At 40.4% G+C, this 22,719-nt stretch overlaps 1 protein-coding gene and 3 long non-coding RNA genes across 4 annotated transcripts in view; 1 reads left to right on the plus strand and 3 right to left on the minus strand.

The window, feature by feature from the left end:
• Window positions 1-2,866: 2,866 nt before the first annotated feature.
• On the minus strand, window positions 2,867-3,626 carry LOC145458329 (uncharacterized). The gene is made up of 4 exons (XM_080336664.1): window positions 3,455-3,626; window positions 3,232-3,337; window positions 3,063-3,169; window positions 2,867-2,998 (listed from the first exon to the last, which is right to left on the minus strand). The coding sequence occupies exons 1-4, from the start codon at window positions 3,499-3,501 to the stop codon at window positions 2,962-2,964; spliced, it is 297 nt and encodes a 98-aa protein (XP_080192790.1). The 5' UTR covers window positions 3,502-3,626; the 3' UTR covers window positions 2,867-2,961.
• Window positions 3,627-6,178: 2,552 nt separating this feature from the next.
• Window positions 6,179-8,480, plus strand: LOC145459110 (uncharacterized). The gene is made up of 3 exons (XR_013921277.1): window positions 6,179-6,670; window positions 6,736-6,837; window positions 8,023-8,480. It is a non-coding gene; the product is annotated as an uncharacterized LOC145459110 (long non-coding RNA).
• Window positions 8,296-8,568, minus strand: LOC145459111 (uncharacterized). Its single transcript, XR_013921279.1, has 2 exons — window positions 8,463-8,568; window positions 8,296-8,334 (listed from the first exon to the last, which is right to left on the minus strand). It is a non-coding gene; the product is annotated as an uncharacterized LOC145459111 (long non-coding RNA).
• Window positions 8,569-17,167: 8,599 nt separating this feature from the next.
• LOC145459518 (uncharacterized) overlaps window positions 17,168-22,719 on the minus strand; it is a 96,186-nt gene continuing 90,634 nt past the window's right edge. The window contains exon 2 of the long non-coding RNA XR_013921440.1: window positions 17,168-17,919. This is a non-coding gene — a long non-coding RNA (uncharacterized LOC145459518). The remainder of the gene's footprint in view (window positions 17,920-22,719) is intronic.

Here is a 22,719-nt window from a genome sequence, read left to right on the forward strand (position 1 = left end):
TTTATAATATATTTGATTCGAGTATTGGGTTTGTAGTATTTTATACGAATGGAGCTTTGAATGAATAATCATCGTAACATTCAGGATTTGTTTCAGCTCAATATCTCGTGTTTATATCTGTGTTATCTGTGTATTTCGACATGTCGAAGAAATAAGTGGTTTCGATTGTTCGTGGTAAAATAAGCAACAGGGGTTAAACCCGCTCAGAGGCCAAACGCCAGACGCCAAACGCCGCACGGCGGCCGAATGTCTATACGGCGTTTGGCGTCTGGTTTTCTGAGACGCCGAGTAGCTATACGGCGTTTGGCGTCTGTTATGTTCAGACGCCGAGTAGCTATACGGCGTTTGGTGTCAGTTCAGACGCCGAGTAGCTATACGGCGTTCGGCATCTGGTATGTTGATAATAGGGTTTGATTTGAAGGTTGAGGCTTGAACAGGAGTTTTCTACTGCTATCATCGTAGCACGATTTTCATATAAACGGAAATAAAAAATGAGTCACCATGAACATGAAAATACAAAATGTGCTAAATCTACAATAGTAGGACTATTATAAGTAGTTTCTCGATTAAGATATAGCTTAATAAATTAGCACTGTCGTTTTAAGTCAACAGGAATCAAATACACATCGATAAAAAAGTCATGTATGAATTGCGCTGATGAGTAGCGCGTCTGCATATTTTTCCAATTTCAGATAAAATCATCCAGGAACGTTTTCCAAGGACCGCTCTGATTCTAAAATACTCATCTAACTATATACTTTAAGATAAGGGTAAATTTGTACATTTTTAGGTACGACACGATGTCCAACTATCACTTTGAATTTGGCCTATCTATACGCGTAAATTGCCATTATCGGCCGCGCCTATGTACCATTTTCAAAGTTCATTTAGCAATACCCTGGACAGTTTCCCGAGGACCAATCTGGTTTTAATATACTCCAATGATCATCAACGTTGATATAAAAGTAAAATCAAACAATTCCAGGTCCGACACGATGTCCAACTATCACTTTGAATATGCCCTATCAATACGCGTAAATTGCGATTACCAGCCGCGCCTATGTGCCTTTTTCAAAGTTCATTTAGCAATACCCTGGACAGTTTCCCGAGGACCAATTTGGTTTTAATATACTCCAATGATCACAAACGTTGATATAAATGTAAAATCAAACAATTCCAGGTCCGACACGATGTCCAACTATCACTTTGAATATGCCCTAACAATACGCGTAAATTGCGATTACCAGCCGCGCCTATGTGCCTTTTTCAAAGTTCATTTAGCAATACCCTGGACAGTTTCCCGAGGACCAATCTGGTTTTAATATACTCCAATGATCATAAACGTTGATATAAAAGTAAATTCAAACAATCTTAGGTCCGACACGATGTCCAACTATCACTTTGAATATGCCCTATCAATACGCGTAAATTGCGATTACCAGCCGCGCCTATGTGCCTTTTTCAAAGTTCATTTAGCAATACCCTGGACAGTTTCCCGAGGACCAATTTGGTTTTAATATACTCCAATGATCATAAACGTTGATATAAAAGTAAATTCAAACAATTCCAGGTCCGACACGATGTCCATCTATCACTTTGAATATTCCCTATCAATACGCGTAAATTGCGATTACCAGCCGCGCCTATGTGCCATTTTCAAAGTTCATTTAGCAATACCCTGGACAGTTTCCCGAGGACCAATTTGGTTTTAATATACTCCAATGATCATAAACGTTGATATAAAAGTAAATTCAAACAATTTTAGGTCCGACACGATGTCCAACTATCACTTTGAATATGCCCTATCAATACGCGTAAATTGCGATTACCAGCCGCGCCTATGTGCCTTTTTCAAAGTTCATTTAGCAATACCCTGGACAGTTTCCCGAGGACCAATCTGGTTTTAATATACTCCAATGATCATAAACGTTGATATAAAAGTAAATTCAAACAATTTTAGGTCCGACACGATGTCCAACTATCACTTTGAATATGCCCTATCAATACGCGTAAATTGCGATTACCAGCCGCGCCTATGTGCCTTTTTCAAAGTTCATTTAGCAATACCCTGGACAGTTTCCCGAGGACCAATTTGGTTTTAATATACTCCAATGATCATAAACGTTGATATAAAAGTAAATTCAAACAATTTTAGGTCCGACACGATGTCCAACTATCACTTTGAATATGCCCTATCAATACGCGTAAATTGCGATTACCAGCCGCGCCTAGGTGCCATTTTCAAAGTTCATTTAGCAATACCCTGGACAGTTTCCCGAGGACCAATCTGGTTTTAATATACTCCAATGATCATCAACGTTTATATAAAAGTAAATTCAAACAATTCCAGGTCCGACACGATGTCCATCTATCACTTTGAATATTCCCTATCAATACGCGTAAATTGCGATTACCAGCCGCGCCTATGTGCCATTTTCAAAGTTCATTTAGCAATACCCTGGACAGTTTCCCGAGGACCAATCTGATTTTAATATACTCCAATGATCATCAACGTTGATATAAAAGTAAAATCAAACAATTCCAGGTCCGACACGATGTCCATCTATCACTTTAAATATTCCCTATCAATACGCGTAAATTGCGATTACCAGCCGCGCCTATGTGCCATTTTCAAAGTTCATTTAGCAATACCCTGGACGGTTTCCCGAGGACCAATCTGGTTTTAATATACTCCAATGATCATAAACGTTGATATAAAAGTAAATTCAAACAATTCCAGGTCCGACACGATGTCCAACTATCATTTTGAATATGTCCTATCAATACGCGTAAATTGCGATTATCAGCCGCGCCTATGTACCATTTTTAAAGTTCATTAAGCAACACCCCGGACAATTCACAATCCTTCGATCATATACAAACAGTAGAATTCAGGCAAAGCAAAACAAAATGGTTTTAATAAAGAAAACACAAAATTTAAAGAACCGATTCCGACGCAAATCAGTTCTCGGAAGCAGGTGCTTGACATTCCTCATGCCTAAATGGAATTACATAGATGAACCACAGTTTGATTGAATATAATACATGTGACTTCACATTACCTCTCATAGTTCAGAATTATGTTCCCAAAGTGTTCCCTATATTGGTCGCAACTCTTTTCGTCATGGGGGAAGTCAATTGGGAGACCTCTCAAAAGACGCTCCGCAAACTGTGTAATATTGAGATAGTGAGGAAATTAATTTCGTTGTACACTTCATATCATTAGATTACTTTTAACACCAATACTCCACAATTGAATCCATCCTGTTGTTGCTCGTGGTGATAAATGTTCTTTTGCAAAGAATGGCGATGTGCAGTGTAGAGGTTGAGAAAGTTCCTGATAAAAATATAGTTTAAATGGTAAATTTGTATTGTATAATAAATGTACACCAAATGACCATAAATCATGATTATCGTTATTTTATACGTCAATACGTACAATACGTCAACTAACCTGCAGTTTTTCGTAATATTTTCTTCATAATTGTCTTCATGGCCCATGGGATCGTAAATTGTTATTTTACCGCAATCAAAATCAATTCCCTATTAAATGCAATAACATATTGTTCGATGTAGGCCTAAACTATGCAGGTCACAAGACAAATTCAATGCACAATGCTCATACCAAGAATATCCAATGGTTTCCATGGACATGGAGTGACGTGATCAATGGACGTGGACGTTTCAACATGCGATCGATCTGCAGCATACAGACAGAATCGCATTATGTCATTTACAGCATTTTATACGTGATACTCCAATCACCACATACCAAAGACTTGTGATGACATGTTTGAATTTACTTTTATATCAACGTTTATGATCATTGGAGTATATTAAAACCAGATTGGTCCTCGGGAAACTGTCCAGGGTATTGCTAAATGAACTTTGAAAAAGGCACATAGGCGCGGCTGGTAATCGCAATTTACGCGTATTGATAGGGCATATTCAAAGTGATAGTTGGACATCGTGTCGGACCTGGAATTGTTTGAATTTACTTTTATATCAACGTTTATCATCATTGGAGTATATTAAAACCAGATTGGTCCTCGGGAAACCGTCCAGGGTATTGCTAAATGAACTTTGAAAATGGCACATAGGCGCGGCTGGTAATCGCAATTTACGCGTATTGATAGGGCATATTCAAAGTGATAGTTGGACATCGTGTCGGACCTACAATTGTTTGAATTTACTTTTATATCAACGTTTATGATCATTTGAGTATATTAAAACCAAATTGGTCCTCGGGAAACTGTCCAGGGTATTGCTAAATGAACTTTGAAAATGGCACATAGGCGCGGCTGGTAATCGCAATTTACGCGTATTGATAGGGAATATTCAAAGTGATAGATGGACATCGTGTCGGACCTGGAATTGTTTGATTTTACTTTTGTATCAACGTTGATGATCATTGGAGTATATTAAAACCAGATTGGTCCTCGGGAAACTGTCCAGGGTATTGCTAAATGAACTTTGAAAAAGGCACATAGGCGCGGCTGGTAATCGCAATTTACGCGTATTGATAGGGCATATTCAAAACGATAGTTGGACATCGTGTCGGACCTGGAATTGTTTGAATTTACTTTTATATCAACGTTTATCATCATTGGAGTATATTAAAACCAGATTGGTCCTCGGGAAACCGTCCAGGGTATTGCTAAATGAACTTTGAAAATGGCACATAGGCGCGGCTGGTAATCGCAATTTACGCGTATTGATAGGGAATATTCAAAGTGATAGATGGACATCGTGTCGGACCTGGAATTGTTTGATTTTACTTTTGTATCAACGTTGATGATCATTGGAGTATATTAAAACCAGATTGGTCCTCGGGAAACTGTCCAGGGTATTGCTAAATGAACTTTGAAAAAGGCACATAGGCGCGGCTGGTAATCGCAATTTACGCGTATTGATAGGGCATATTCAAAACGATAGTTGGACATCGTGTCGGACCTGGAATTGTTTGAATTTACTTTTATATCAACGTTTATCATCATTGGAGTATATTAAAACCAGATTGGTCCTCGGGAAACCGTCCAGGGTATTGCTAAATGAACTTTGAAAATGGCACATATAGGCGCGGCTGGTAATCGCAATTTACGCGTATTGATAGGGAATATTCAAAGTGATAGATGGACATCGTGTCGGACCTGGAATTGTTTGATTTTACTTTTATATCAACGTTGATGATCATTGGAGTATATTAAAACCAGATTGGTCCTCGGGAAACTGTCCAGGGTATTGCTAAATGAACTTTGAAAAAGGTACATAGGCGGGGCTGGTAATCGCAATTTACGCGTATTGATAGGGCATATTCAAAGTGATAGTTGGACATCGTGTCGGACCTAAAATTGTTTGAATTTACTTTTATATCAACGTTTATGATCATTGGAGTATATTAAAACCAAATTGGTCTTCGGGAAACTGTCCAGGGTATTGCTAAATGAACTTTGAAAAAGGCACATAGGCGCGGCTGGTAATCGCAATTTACGCGTATTGATAGGGCATATTCAAAGTGATAGTTGGACATCGTGTCGGACCTGGAATTGTTTGATTTTACTTTTATATCAACGTTGATGATCATTGGAGTATATTAAAACCAGATTGGTCCTCGGGAAACTGTCCAGGGTATTGCTAAATGAACTTTGAAAATGGTACATAGGCGCGGCTGATAATGGCAATTTACGCGTATAGATAGGCCAAATTCAAAGTGATAGTTGGACATCGTGTCGTACCTAAAAATGTACAAATTTACCCTTATCTTAAAGTATATAGTTAGATGAGTATATTAGAATCAGAGCGGTCCTTGGAAAACGTTCCTGGATGATTTTATCTGAAATTGGAAAAATATGCAGACGCGCTACTCATCAGCGCAATTCATACATGACTTTTTTATCGATGTGTATTTGATTCCTGTTGACTTAAAACGACAGTGCTAATTTATTAAGCTATATCTTAATCGAGAAACTACTTATAATAGTCCTACTATTGTAGATTTAGCACATTCTGTATTTTCATGTTCATGGTGACTCATTTTTTATTTCCGTTTATATGAAAATCGTGCTACGATGATAGCAGTAGTTTTCTGCAGCTAAATCTAAGCAAAGCATGTCATATCATTGGCCAGTGGGCAAGTGATTTGATGGTTGGTTCGTGTGTACCTGTACACTAAACTGTACCGTACATGCTGTGACGACATCGCGTGTGCTTAGGTGCTGGGTCGACACTGAAGATCTGGCTGCTTGAGAACATGCACGTTTCGTATTAGACAGATCGTCAGTCACGTTACTACAGATACCGTACTGCATGATTTGTTGAGGGGAACTTGACATCCGCAAGAAGATTACAGTATGTGACGTGTAGTAACAAGATATTTTATTGTTTTCTAGTACGGTAGGCCTATAGTTGGTTAGTGATTGATTCTAGACTACACTGAAACAGCTGCAAAATCCTTTGTATCTCCACTTCACGTATGCTGTGGTAAATCAACAGTTCGCGTCACTGAGATCGTGTTCAAGACACACCTAAAATTTCGTTTCCATATTACTATGCAAAATTCTACACAACACAAGTATACTCCAAATGATCTTCGGTTGTGAGAAGTCCAAGGTTAAAGACCAGGATTGATGTTCAAAAAGATGGATGAAATTGTGGAGTACTTGCTTTGAAGGTTTGTGATGCGTTCACGTATGGAGATTTGAGAAAATTGATTTGCAATCTACTTTCACATAATAGGCCGCCGAACTCTACCCGATGCAAACCTGGATTTTGATCATTCTCGACGAGCTTGCGAAAGCTACCGCCAGCAGTTTGGTCAAATCTTGCTTGATGCAACGGGTATGTTAGTCAATGTTGGATTAAAACCATTTTAAATACGTAGTATGTTTTGCATGCAGATGAATAAGAATTGGGAGATTATTGCATTGAATGCAGTGGTCCAAACCCAATAAAAAAACATGAAATGGGTAGGGGAGATGTGCTACCGATGAGACAGTGGGACCGAAAATACTTGAAAAATTATCTGAGATAATCCTATGATTACTGTACGCGAATTTGTCTACAAATGCATGCTGGCAGAATCTTTCACACTAACAAACCAGCCATTATTTTTAATGTGAAGTGTAGGGCTTGTATCAGGGTATATAATGCCACATCTTTTATAATTCAATACCATCCTCGAGTTGACTATTCACACACATTGACAATTCAATTACAATATTTATAGGGTGGGGGGCCTATGGTACCATAACCAAATCAAGCAAAATGTTTGAATCAACTAATCACTTAACAACAGAAACATGCCTACACATATAGAGGCTGCAAATCATAGTTTCCTGTGGTGCTTTATCGCTATAACGAGGTAATTGAAAGTCAAAATGTCGATTTACGGGTAATATGTATGTGCCAATAATTTTGTTGTTTTGGGCGTAAATCGAAATTTCATTTTACTCCCAACATTTGAGTTGATATAATCAAATAATCTATTTTATTCTTGAAGGTGGTCCCAGGTCCCATGGTTGTGTCACTCGTGTGCCTTTGGACCTACTGAGTGGGGACCAATGATGCGTTCGAGCAACAAATTTTGAACGGTCATGAATATTTTTTAAAAAAGCAGATATTCATGTAAATGTCCAAGATACGTAGAGCTTGGATCAAAGTGTTGAGCCAGCAAAAGATATGTTATCAGCTGAAGATTTGAGGGCCAGACATCATTTGCAATTACTGATCCATCGCAGGGTTGTAACCAAGTCACAAGTCAATCTCACTTTTATAGTTTTGACTCGAGTCAAGTCGAGTCATTTTCAATTTACCACCGAGTCAAGTCCGAGTCCAAGTCATCGAGCAGAGGTTCGAGTCCGATTTTTGAGAAAATGATTTGAGTCAAGTCGAGTCATCAAAAAATCGTGACTCGTGTCGAGTCATGACTCGAGTCATTACAACCCTGATCCATCGGTACCACATCTTTCCTATGCAATTACGAGATTACATTTGTCAGGTATATTGATTCTAACTTGTTTCCAGGATGCGTGTGACGGCTGTGGTCGATGGACGCACGAGCACTGTTGCCCGGGACAGCAGATACCTGATCCTGATTTTTATTGCATGCTATGTACCCAGATGTAAATTCTGATGTTTGTATATTTATTGGGGTCATTTTACTGTGGTTTCGTTGCGTATTTACTAATGACTTTTACTGTGGTTTCGTTGCTTGTTTCATAATGATTTTTACTGTGGTTTCATTGCTTATATCTCGGTCACTTTTACTGTGGTTCCACTGCTGATTTCTCAATGACGTTTGCTGTGGTTCCATTGCTTATTTCTCTGTGACTTCTACTGTGGTTCCGCTGCATATTTCTTTGTGACTTTTTCTGTGGTTTTGTTGCTTGCTTCTTGATAATATTTGCTGTGGTATTCGTTGCATATTTCTTATTGTGGTTTCATTACATACTGTATCTACAGACTTGGGGTCTGAAAATTCATTGCGAGTGTACAAATAAAGGGTTGGGTTCAAGTCACTACCTTCGAGTCACGAGTCATTGCACATTTTGACTCACTCGAGTCAAGTCAAGTCATACGAAAAAGGTGACTTGAGTCAAGTCATGACTCGAGTCATCCCAACAATGATATGGCGTGGTGACAGGGTTGTAACCAAGTCAATTTGACTCGAGTCAATTCCGAGAGCACTGGGTCGAGTCCAAGTCATGGTGTTTAATGTTTCCCCATCCAGTTCAGCTTTAGGTCACTTCCGTGGAACTCTCAGGGGTCATATCGAAGGCCTCGGATAATTCATATGTTCATTTTTTCCCGCTCTGAACATGTTTATTGTAACAGATAAACAGCAGGTTTAGGGCCTATTTTTCTTTCATCAGTCCTGATATAGGCTACTATTCTTGAATAAGCCATAGAATGAGTAAATCCATTTTAAGAAAATAACTCAGGTCAGCAAAAACATTGTGAGTCGAGTTAGTAGTAGCCTATAACGACAGGAGGTGATCAAGCAGGTCTTTTTTGAATCTGAACAGTGAACATACAATCATTTGGGATTCTGCCAACGCTTATTATGAAAAAAATGTAACAATATGCAATCTTCGGTATCATATAGTTGCGAGAACTCAATAGTCGCGCCATGAAAGGATTTAGCCTCTGCTCAGTTTATCGAGACGCCAAACGCCGTATAGCTACTCGGCGTCTCAACATACCAGACGCCGAACGCCGTATAGCTACTCGGCGTCTGAACATAGCAGACGCCAAACGCCGTATAGCTACTCGGCGTCTCAACATAACAGACGCCAAACGCCGTATAGATACTCGGCGTCTCAGAAAACCAGACGCCAAACGCCGTATAGCTACTCGGCGTCTCAACATAACAGACGCCAAACGCCGTATAGATACTCGGCGTCTCAGAAAACCAGACGCCAAACGCCGTATAGACATTCGGCCGCCGCTCGGCGTTTGGCGTCTGGCGTTTGGCCTCTGAGCGGGTTTAACTCCGTCTCAAAATAAGGTTGTCTATGTGTCATCGTATGTATTTATTTGAGGTTATATTCCTGATGTAGATTGCTTTACTCGTTGTATCCAGCTAAATAAACGTATTTATGTTTAGAAATTTATATGGTCGCCGAGTGCCTTTATCACAATTACTTGGATAAGGCGATCGCCATGGCATTAACAATTTGACTTGGGTATGATTAGGGCTGGGCACAATGATTCGAGTACTCGAATCTGAATCGAGTATTAATTCTAATGATTCGAGTCGAGTAGTAAAAGACGATATTTTAGAGTACTGAAATTACAAGCTCCTCGCTACTGAAAGTTAATTTATCTACGAGAATTATAGTTTTGATGCTAGTTTCCAATGTGGAAGGCTTAAAACACTGATTGACTGCATTGAAGCATACGAAACATAATACAAACCTACAAAGCTTACGTGATATAACACATTTTCGAAGTCATAATCATACCATAACCTTGTCCCGAAGTGCAATGAAATCGGCATGGTCGAAAAAATATCAAAGCATCTTTAATGTGATGGATAACAGGCATTATATTCTTTGCTGTGGCATAAAAGGTACATATTTGAACTTTGACATATTACATTCTGTTATGACGTCATAATGTGTGATACTCGAATACTCGACTCGACTCGAAGCATGATACGTGATTCAGAATCGAATCACTCAGGTACTCGATTTTGCCCAGCCCTAGGTATGATACCGTTTATCCTGAGGAAGTTTTCTGATGCTGTCTTATTACTCCTTACCTTCTGTTATGTTCGTGCATTTACGTTTTAGTGTCGTATAACTTTCTTTCTATAGGATTAGTAATTACAGCCAATCATTATTTCCTCGTGTGTCGTGCTTGTATTTATACCCTGTGTTCTGTTGTCTCGTGGTCTTTTCATTTAACTGAACTCTGGATCGTGTCGCCTGCCTTGAAGTTATTCTGCTGTTAATATATACTGATTTCGTATTGCAACCACGTCGTATTGAGTTATTGTTCAACCAAGATCAAGAATATAACAATTGGTGTCAGAAGTAGGATTCATAGTTATTTCTGCGACGAAGAAAGCATGGATTCAGGTATATTGAAGCTGCTCGAGAAGCAGCAGGCAATGATGGCGAGCCTACATGAAACAATGGCAAACCAAAAAGCACAGCTGGAGCAACAACACGCACAGCACAGAGAAGATTTGAAGCAACAAGCGGAGCAGCAAGCAAAGCATGACGAAGCAATGGCAAAAGTCATGACAGAGATGGCGCAGTTAACACAGAGGTCGAGTCCCGGTGCGTCAACATCTGAAGCTACCGCTCCCAAGTTTGATTCGTTTGTAAAATCGAAGGAGAGATGGGACCAATATCTGCAACGATTCAACCACCACCTTGCAATTTACGGCATTTCCAATATGGAGAAGAAAAGAGCGTGTCTACTCTCATGGGTTGGACCTGAAACGTACTCGCTCCTACGTAATTGGTTTGGTGCTGCTGATGTCAGTGCACAAACCTTCGACGCGTTGACTGATAAGTTGTCTACACACTTCAAAGACTCCATTCATGTGCAAGCAGCCAGGTACGAATTTTACAATTGCAAAATGCAGCCGGGACAATCATATGCTGATTGGATCGCTACTCTACGCGGAATCTCCAAGGATTGCAACTTCACATGCTCAAGAGAAGGCTGTGATCAGAGCTACGTTGATGAGCTAATGGGCGATCTCATCATTAAAGAAACGCCGCACGCAGATGTGAGACGGTATTGTCTAACACAAACCAATCCATCCCTAGACGACGTTCTCAACACACGTGAGAACGCTGGAAACTGATAAGAGTTATCCAGGGCGAGAGTAGCAGTAAAGACACTTCTATCGTCAACAAGATGACGGGAAGTTATCAGAAGGGGAAAAACCTTCCAAATCCATCCAAGGCAACTTCCCGGAAAGACTGAAATCCTGCAGCCGCTGTTTCATCGATCCCCAGAGAAAAGACTGTCAATATCGACATGCAGTATGTCAGAAATGTGGTCGTAAAGGTCATATCAAACCTGTGTGCATGTCTACCAAACCTAGTGTCACACAACAGGTCACATCCGTAAATTTCTGCTCAGTGCCACTCCTCTCCTTCGACATCGATCAACTATATCGACGCGTGGGAAACCAGCTCTGGATCAACTCCAGCATCAACGGCATTCCGTTGCCGACACAGTGGGACACTGGTGCGCCCTCCGCCATGGTGGGATTGACTGGGTACAAAACTTTGAGCTCTCCGAAACTCTCAGCATACCATTGCTCTTTCGTAGCGTACGGTGACAAGCCACTGAAAGTGAAAGGTATTTGCACTGTAACCATAGTGTCCTATATGGTGTCGACACAAGCAAATCTCACGGCTCAGTGAAATTGGTTCACGTCACACTTTCCATTTGGCTACAGGCAATTGGACGGTCATTTTTGACCGGCTTGCCGAGCATTAAATTTGGTAGAATGGGTATCAATCGAAAGCTGACTCTGCACTGATTACGAAAATCTAAATTATATTCCGCTCGCGGCCCTGGAACCCCCACAATCAGCCTCTAATTTTTCATTGTTATGGAGATTGGCATTGGGACGTAACAATGCTGTCTGGCGAAACGAGTGACGCAACAATGCTGTCTGGCTCCCTTCTTCTTCAGCACCTGTCTCGTTTCGCTAGACAGCATTGTTGCGTCCCAATGCCAATCTCCATAACAATGAAAAATTAGAGGCTGATTGTGGGGGTTCCAGGGCCGCGAGCGGAATAAAATTTATATTTTCGTAATCAGTACAGCGGCAGCTTTCGATTGATACCCGTTTTATCAAATTTGATGCTCGGCAAGTCGGTCAAAAATTACCGTCAAATTGCCTTCAGCCAAATGGAAAGTGTCACGTGCACCAATTTCACTGAGCCGTGAGATTTGCTTGTGTCGACACTATGCTGTAACCGTGCAGCTGTGTCACGAAGTTCGAGTTGGCTTAAAATTGGTAGTTCTCGACGAACACCGTGGGCAAAACATTTTTGGTCTCGATTGGAGCGATGCTTTCTCCATGACCGCTAAGGGAACGTCTGCTTTGGATGCAATTTCCTCGCAGATGGTCAAATCGCAATCGTGTAATACTATCGACATTTCTGATTCGAACGACAAATTGGTATCTTTTCAGTCCAAATTTCCCTCCGTTTTCTCTAATGTATTAGGACGATGCACCAAGACAAAGGTGACAATTCACTTGAAACCTAATGCCAAGCCCGTATTTAACAAGCCGTTAATATCGCTGGTCAGCCCGTTTCCAACACAGATAATGCCAAATATCTCGGAGTTTTACTGGACTCGAACATGTCCTGGAAGAGTCATATTCAGTCCCTAGAAACTAAATTATCACCGAAATGCGGCCTGTTCTACAGCCTTGGGCGCTTCATGCCAGCATGGGTTCTTCTGATACTCTTTAAATCCTTAATCCAATCGAAGTTACATTATGGCATCCTCTGTTGGGGGGCTGCCAGTAAAACTGCACTCAAGCCACTGCAGAAACTACAGCATAAAGTGCTCCGAATCATAGCTAGGGCCCCAAAGGGGCCTGGCTGCCCATCCAATAAGTCGCTGCTGAAGAGATTCGGCGTCCTAAACACAGAAGATAGGCCTATGCGGAAACTAGAAATCCCCAAGTTTATGTATCAGTTTCACTGCGGTCGTTGCCCCGAATATTTCAATGACTTCTTTACCTCTGAATCAAAAGCGCACAAGTAGGCTACAACACACGCGCGTCCACGTCGTCCAAATATCATATGATCGACCGAAAAGATCATCGCTCCATCAAATATGCCGGACCTGATTTGTGGAACAGTATCCCGCCGGCCATCCGACAGTCGACGAGCATGTCCACATTCAAGTCGAAATACAAGCAATTACTACTAAATAAATACAGTCCATCCTCAAGATTACCGGACCACGACTGACCTATCGATCTCGCTTCCCATGACATGCCGCCCTATTTCTTGTCGCATTCTTCTTCTATACTATCTTCTTTACTTTCATTCAGTGTGCATGCCTCCTCTTTACATCGCCTAGGCCAAGGTGGGTGTCAGATTCCATAGACTACTCCTTGTCGCTTCGACATCTTCCTGTCTTTTCATTGTATCGCAAATTTGTGGTGTATTGAACTGATAAAATTGCTAATAAACCAATGATACAACTGATACAAGCCACGTCCTTTGCCTTTCGCAAGGCAAATCGCTATTCAAACCGAATTGAATAGATTAGTCAATCAAGGTATCCTCGAACCAATCAATTACAGTGATTGGGCAGCACCAATTGTTGCCGTCACTAAATCAAATGGATCAGTACGCATTTGTGGTGACTTCAAAGCATTGAATCAACAAATTCAGATAGATCAACACCCCCTGCCCTCCTTGGATGAAATCCTTCACAAGTTACAGGGTGGTTGTATTTTCACGAAAATTGATCTTGCCGATGCTTATTTTCAGCTAGAATTGATGATGATGCGAAGAATTTGTGTGTCATCAACACGCAATTCGGTCTATTCCGTTATCGACGCATGTGTTTCGGAGTCGCATCTAGTCCCGCAAATTTTCAACGCTGTATAGACACTTACGTGGCCTTTGACACGAACCAATCAGGCTGCAGCAGGATGTAAACAAACATCAAGCCCGGGCAAACTTACTGTGAGCTCTTATTGAAAAGGGCTGATAAATGAAAATTTTTAGCAAATTGACATTGAATTGGGGATAGTTGGCTTTGGTGAATGATGGTAATAACATAGAGCTAGTACGTATTTGCAGTATTCTAACTTAGAATAAACATGAATGGTGGCAAGCACGCATCAGCATGGAGTGTACAAATGAATGGATTTCTGACAACTTTTCGGATGAAGCAACTATTGCTATATTATCCTTAGTCGTATACAGTACTATAGGATTTTCGTACCAAATAGCTAGAGGAATCTTGAGACAGGATAGGTGGGGTATTCATTATGTGTGCCCGGTGTTGTATGCGTTCTATTTATTGAATCGTACATGGTATAGTGGTATAGTTTGTATCATTATCTAGCAAATTACTGTTACACTGGACACTTGTCTGCATATTCTATAATCAACATATAAATATAACTTATGTTAGGCAACATGATCCGTTCCCAGCTGAAATCGTCATTGTTTGCTCTCTAGATCATGTATTGAATCAATCAGGATAAATGCCGGATAAACACTGTGCTAATAGCCTACCCAGCTACCCAGCCCGTTCCTGGTGTACGCTTCTACCTTCTCCAGAGCCGATAACATGCACGGAAGAATGTAAGATCGGGATAAAGGCATGTGAACTTCCTTATAGTCATCTGAATTCTCATTTTATTAATAAAATGACGCATGTATTATTGTACCAAAAATGTTGAATCGTCACATAAATTTAGAACAATTTTGCGTTTCAAAATGTGTCCAAACTGAAATGCAGTCACACCGCTTTCGTTGTTGATGCGACAATCGACTTGGTGTGTGTCTCATATTATTCCGCTCCAGTGTTTGTTGCTTGATGGTGTGTAATGGATTGAAATTCTTGAAAGCAATATATTCAATAATGAGATGGATAGTTGATCACATTAGTCGCATGAGTACGCGTTGATAGGTGCCTGCACAGCAGTAAATAAAGATATTTGATATTTTGTGCAGGCTTGATGGATATCTTTTATGAAGCTGCAGAAAGAGGCAGTTGATGGATAAAACGCAAGAAAATCAAATTTCCAGAAGAAGTATGGAAGCACAAAACAGGAAACTTGTCCAGGAAAATTACAAATTGACGGACAATTATTGCTAGTGAAGTTAAGCTTTCAAGGCACCATAGTGTCAAAAGATGTGGAGAAGCTGATGAAATTTTATACTGGACTACATTAAATTCTTTCTGAATTGCCCGACTTATCCTACTGAAGTCATATTTCTATTATTGTAGTAAGCATAGTATTAATCCATTGGGCGAACCGTATGTATAACGGCTTCATTAAATTTCGATTTGGCTATGTAGAGAAGTGGTTCTTAAAAATGCACCATTTGCATTCATTCGTGAATTCTCAAATCTTAAATGATTATGGACTGTACTGAACTGATTAGAGGGGCACTGCACTCTAAAAATGATGTGATCTTAGATTGAAGGGCAAAACGAAAAAAAAAATTTTGACCGCAGCCGTTTTCTTCAGAACGCCACCATAATGGACCTGCAGTTCATTGAAATTTCCACAGCGGTTTCACGCTCCAGCAGTCACGCAGAGATCGAAATTTATATAGTTGTTATCAGAGATGAGCATGGATTAGGATTAGGTTTTGAAAAAACAGGATTTGTGAAATTTTGACGGATTTGGATTAGACATTTTTTTCGGAACGGATTAGGATTTGGATTGGATTGACCGATTTTCTGGGAGATTGAAATGTCGTGTGGCGAATGGTGACAAACTTTATTCAGATCAGTTATTAATGTACTTATGATCTTGAATCAAGTGAATCGTTGGTTGTGAAAGAAAATTTTCGAATCCCTTCATTGCATAAATTAGTATTTTTTCTGAATTTCCAGTTGGAATCGGATTAGGATTGGACATGGACTTGAATATGAAAAAGTTATGGATTAGGATGTGGATTTGGATTTGAAGGTTCAGATTTGGATTGGATTAGGACATAGAAATTTCAAATCCGCTCATCTCTGGTTGTTATGAAGGAAATATGTCTGTCCTAAAGAAATAGAATACACTAGACCCGATTTTGACTCCTGACTGGACACTTTCCGTTGAACGCGGTATCTTAACCACCTTGGTGTGTAGCCTACGGCATAGTTCCTTCATAACATCGGCTGACAACCAGAGATGGGCGGATTCCAGATTTTGGGAATCCGTATCCGTCCTGATCCGACAGTCAAATAGGATTTCGGAGTCCGACAGTTGAGCACCAAAATTAGGATCCGAAAAAATCCTGCTATTGTTTTAGTGCTATTTCACATTAAATATAGCCTGCAAAACAGATATGAACATTATAATCAACAAATAAGTATCAAGTAATGCCTTACAAGGGTTTATTTATATCACATTTCAAATCAATGTTAGGTTAGGTACGGTATATATCTTGAATATAAATGCGAGTAGTAGTAACTAGGCAGGGGAAATGAGCTAAAAAGACCGTGAGAACAGAGAAAGCAATATTAGTTGCTTTACGGAGAGGTTAAACATAGTAACCCAGGCATGCCATGATGCCAACAACAAAATCAGATATTGTGCATTGTGACTTGGCCAAGACAACTAGGCCTATGGTACTACTGAAGAATGGAACTAAATTTTCACAGAACAGACACGTATCAAACAAATTGGATGAATCAATCAAAATGATCACTTGAGTTGATAGAGCAGCAATGAATAGGAAATATATATAATATTATATAATCAGCATGATGGTGTGCACAATCAATCAGAGAGTACCGGTAGTACTTCAGTTCTAGTGTGTTTCCGAAATCATAAACATGACCAATTGACCATGCCAGCATGTATTCATACATTACCACACCACAAAATCATTCCAAATGACATCAGAAATCGGCCCTGTGGATATACGCAGTTCACGCAGTTCACACGCATTTATTATCGGCCCTGTGGATATACGCAGTTCACGCAGTTCACGCAGTTCACACGCATTTATTATCTGTCTGAAACGAGTTTTAGCTTACTCTTTGAAAGTAACTCGCAACGAAGGTTGCCAATTATATTGGTGAACAGCAAATAAATTATATAGTAGCCAATTATTCCACTGCATCAATAATGATATCAACTAATCTGAGAACAGCTGCGCAAACTCCATATTATCTGTCCGAAAATTCGCATCTTTGTGACGTACGTCGAAAGTAGACCATGAATTGACTATGACGACATTGAGGTGTTATTTCTTTAATTAATGGACAAGCGTTCAACTTGATGTATTTGGGAATTGAGATACGAAATCCCGTTCTTCACATTCGCTCCTTCATCAAGGATCACATATGAACTTTCGCCGCTTGGGATCTGCATTCCAAATGTTGGAAGTAACCACTACCGGTAGCAGTATAGATTTTGCTTCCAAGGCCGCCTGTTCGATGCTAGTCCAGGTCGTCAGCTCACGCGAGCAAAGTGTCTCCTTCAACCGCTTCAAACCATCCGGCAAAATGCAAATTCAACGAATTTAAAAATCGGCGACAAATAAACACAAGACATGATAACTAGCGTGAACACACGGGTTCGAGTCCGTCCGAGGTCGACTTCAGAGTTCGATTCCTAAGTGCTGGAGGTTTACCTCCGAGGTACCTGATTACTAAACAAACTTGAACACATCTCCACAACACTCCAGACTTGATACCTGAGCACCAGAACAACGTGGGAGAGTGATACCTACGTGATACCTGCGTGATCTGCGTAACCTGCGTGATCTGCGTGAACTGCGTGAGCTGCGTGAACTGCGTGAACTGCGTATATCCACAGGGCCTCAGAAATCAGAACCACCATGAGTTACCTCTGCATTCTGCAACAACACCGATACCTCGGTTTTCTGTCATCCTGACAACTGGTATCAAGTACCCTAATGGCTGATGAACAGGAAGTATAAGAATCAATATCTAATGAACAACTGAATTCGAAAACAAACACTTCTACAGCTCGCTTGCTGGAGCCTGCCTTCGTCCTCATCTCATCCAGCAGTAATCTCATCATTGCAGAAACTTTACTTATGTTGCATACGCATTTCAACGACGTGACCGGTAGCAGCGGTTTCAACGTTGTCATTTATTGTCGGAACCAGCCTGGGCTTGATCCATCGCAATGAATGCATTTAACTACGGAAATAATATAGCAGCAGCTTTTTTCATTGAATATAAGATATCTTGAACCTTTATCACCCAATTTTTTTTATGAATATCAAATCCTGTTTAAATCCGGCCCATATGGCAGTTTCAGAATCCGGCTCCGATCCGGCCATAGTAAAATTCATCAAAATCCTGCTCCGGCTCCGGCTCCTGAACCGGACTGTGGCCACCTCTGCTGACAACTATATTAAAATCGATCTCTGCGTGACTGCTGGAGCGTGAAACCCCTGTGGCAATTTCAATAAATTGCAGCTCCATTATGGTGCCATTCTGAAGAAAAAGGCTGTGGCCCAATTTTTTTCTCGTTCTACCCTTTAATTAGAGACAACATCATTTTTAGAGTGCAGTGCCCCTTTAAGAAAAACCACCGCCGGGCCCATTGTGATTATATTCACAACATCATTCTGTCCGTAAATCACATACAACTTGGAATGGGTTGATCGATTGTGGTGCACTAATTTTTGTGCGAGAACTATTCACATGGACCTATGGTGCACCAAGAGATGCTATCATGGCAGAAAATGCAGATGTTGTAGGATTATTTGTGTTTGGTGAAATGTTACAAAACCAAAGACACCAAAATCTACCTTGAGGCAGGAGTTGATGGGTTGCGAGTACGGCCGAGAGATGGCTTGGCAATCACGATCGAGCTCACTGATGCTGATGCAAATCACAAAGTATTTCTTTCAGCACTTGTAGCTTGAGAGCTTCAGGTGTTAGATTGTCTTGATCCATGCATATGCATGAGAGCATCTATCAGAACCTAGTCGGAAAATAAATCATGGTCACATCACAATATCTATTGCATGAGTCTCTGAAGAAATGTCTCTTTCCTTACTTACCCTGACTTACAAGTGCAAGGTGAATCAATAATAGATTTTCTGAAATATTTCCATTGGGTGTGGTATCTTACTCTTATGCAAGTTGCGATAACATTTACTGTTCACTAGAATATTGCTTCCACAATAAGAGTGGATTGTCTCCTCAATCTTTATCCCGAAGTCCTGTACGTAGCGCCCCATGAAATACTTCGTAGCTTTCTCCGCGGTGGTAGAAGAAAATACTGTTCCACTGAACTCCAAACACCCGATAGAATCTCCATAGCTTTTAATCAATATACACCAAAATTGTAATGTGTGGCAGGAGCTATATTTTTCTTGCATATATTTCTGAACATGAGATATGCTTGAAAATTTTTCTCGTGACCTGAGCCTATGAAATCGTCAAAATATGCATTACCTCAATCCTATAGTATAGTATACAACAACCGTTGCTTAATCCGAAAAGTTGTCATAACTCCATGCATTTGGACACACCATGCTGATGCGTATTTGCCACCATCCATGTTCATTATAGAATAAAACGCTGCAATCACATACTAGCTCTACGCTATTACTATTCATCAGGGCCAGTCATCCCCAATTCAATGTAATTTTGCTAAAAACCTTCACTTTTCAACCCTTTTCCATAAGAGCTCATTGTAAGCTTGCCCGGCCTTGATGTTTGTTTACATCCTGCTGCAACCCCATTGGTTCGTGTCAAAGGTCACGTAAGTGTCTATTGATGCCATGATCGCCGGCTTACCCGGTGTTGCTAGTTTTATCGATGAATATAGCTTTCAATACAACATCCATTGTAGCAGTATATTTATTAAACTCAAAGACTTTTCGGGTGCCTCTTTTCAAGAGTTATCGGCACACTGAAGGGATTTAAACAGATTTAAAAGCAAAACCAAAAAGGCAAAGTATGACGCAACAATCAAAATCACAGACCATTAAATTCGCATTGTATCAATGGCAACAATAACAAACTACGAAGTATACGGACATACGGTACTATAGTAGCAGCACAATTTGTAAATAAACAATTACACGCACGGAACAACACGCACTAATGAGAAATTTGTAGGTTATAGAGGAAATCTTTCTGTCTGCATAAAATAGGTTTGCTCAACTGAATAATAGTAGACTCCAACACTTTTAAATAAAACACAGACCTACCACGCGCAATGACAGTGAACATATTGTCATCATAGTGCTGTGCGTGTGCACTGGCAAGGTTTTCGCTCAGATGCTGACCGATTGTTGTTGAGTGTTGTTGAGTGTTGGAGTCTACTATTATTCAGTTGAGCAAACCTATTTTATGCAGACAGAAAGATTTCCTCTATAACCTACAAATTTCTCATTAGTCCGTGTTGTTCCGTGCGTGTAATTGTTTATTTACAAATTGTGCTGCTACTATAGTACCGTATGTCCGTATGGTTGCCAGTAAATTCGGCCCTCGGTAAATTCGGCCAGTGAATTCGGCCCATGACCTCGGTAAATTCGGCCCTCCGAGAATATTGTATTAAAACAGGGGTCGCCAACTCAAAATAGGTCGCGGGCCACTTTTCCAAATTCCTGGAGGCCGCGGGCCGCATGACATCAATATCGATATAAAAGTAGGCAACGCAGTTCAACAACCACGTCTGATAACTCTACGTTATTACAACGCTGTGCTTTCTAACATAGGCGACGGTTATAGTCACCACAAAAGAACTAATATTTTATTGAACAAACACAAATACAACAAAAAGTATCATGATCATCAATGTCATTATATTTCGGACTATGAGCTGTACACGATACCTGACAATGACAACACTCTTTAGCCGCTAAAACAGGGGTGGCCAACATTTTTGTAATTCACGGCCGCATTTCGCGTACTCATGTAGCCTGCGGCCGCATACCGGTGGTTAGTCGTGATAAACTAGCTGGGGCCAAATACCCACGTTATCATGTCCATGTCCATTGCCGGTACACTCCGAACTAATCTATATGCACATATCGGCTTACTATGCGCACCAAATCGTTAGTAGTTATGTTGTAAAGAGCCACAGAGAACCAATCTGTAGTCGCGCGAAGCGCGAAAAATTTTTCATGTTCATGAGTGAATTTCGTCAATAAATATTAGTATAGTTTCACATATTACTATAAAATATTTATCCTTTCTCGGCCAATGTGATCAGATTCCCAGATACAGCTGATGCAGGGGATATCTGCGAAAACTTAGGGTTGTTATTACAAGTGTCGACAGCCGCATAATTTTCCTTCTACTGCTGCAGATTGGCCACCCATGGATTGAAGAATCAATATTGGGGTTAGCTATACACGGTAGGCCTACTTGCTAGACAACTATCTCCTCGTAAAGCATGGTCTTTTGGAGCGCCCGAAGTCGTTTTGCAGGCGTCTCGGTCTTGGCAGTGGTGGGCCATTGCACGTCAAGGCAATATGCCCATTCGTACCAGCAAATTCTTCATCCATGGAATGATATTACCATGCCGAAGCCGTATCAACTAGTGAGTAATAGTGATAGTGGGCACATAGAACGGCTCACTTTGAAAAACAACAACATTATGTTTCAACTGAAATCAATTTTAGCGTTTCAACATGATTTACTAAGCGTTTTTCTGAATTTTTTTCAAATCAGGTCGCGGGCCGCGTGTTGGAGACCCCTGTATTAAAATGTATTTCCAACCGTTAACATGAATTAATTACATAATTATACTATTATTATGTGATATGGATGTCAGGGTATGCGTAGATCGCATAATCGTGGGAGATAGCGCGGATATTCACGGGGCCGAATTTACCGATGGCCGAATTTACTATTACTATTACTACTACAACTATTAATGTGAATGAATTACATAATTATTTTATTATCGGGTGATTTGAAGGTCAGGGTATGCGTATATCGTACAGTCACGGGAGATAACGCGGATATTTACGGGGCAGAATTTACTGACCACCGAATTCAATCGGTAAATTCGGCCCTCGGAGAATTTTGTGTAAAATTGTATTACCAACTAACTATTAATGTGAATTATAATACATAATTATATTATTATCAAGTGATTAGGAGCTTAGGGTTAGGATTAGGGTTAGGTTAGGATTAGGATTAGGGTTAGCTTAGGGTTAGGATTAGGGTTAGGTTAGGGTTATGATTAGGGTTAGGTTAGGGTTAGGATTAGGGTTAGCTTAGGGTTAGGATTAGGGTTAGGTTAGGATTATGATTAGGTTAGGATTAGGGTTAGGTTAGGGTTAGGGTTAGGTTAGGGTTAAGGTTAGGTAATGTTATTGTAACTGTTATTGTTACCCTGGCCGAATTTACCGGGGGCCGAATTTACCGAACGCTGAATTTAGCGAAGGCCGAAGTGACCGAGGGCCGAATTCACTGGCCGAATTTACCGAGTGCCGAATTTACTGGCAACCGTCCGTATACTTCGTAGTTTGTTATTGTTGCCATTGATACAATGCGAATTTTATGGTCTGTGATTTTGATTGTTGCGTCATACTTTGC

Source organism: Botryllus schlosseri, chromosome 16 (genome assembly GCF_051294905.1).
Source record: "Botryllus schlosseri isolate E-star chromosome 16, Bs_hap1, whole genome shotgun sequence".
Lineage (NCBI taxonomy): Eukaryota > Metazoa > Chordata > Ascidiacea > Stolidobranchia > Styelidae > Botryllus > Botryllus schlosseri.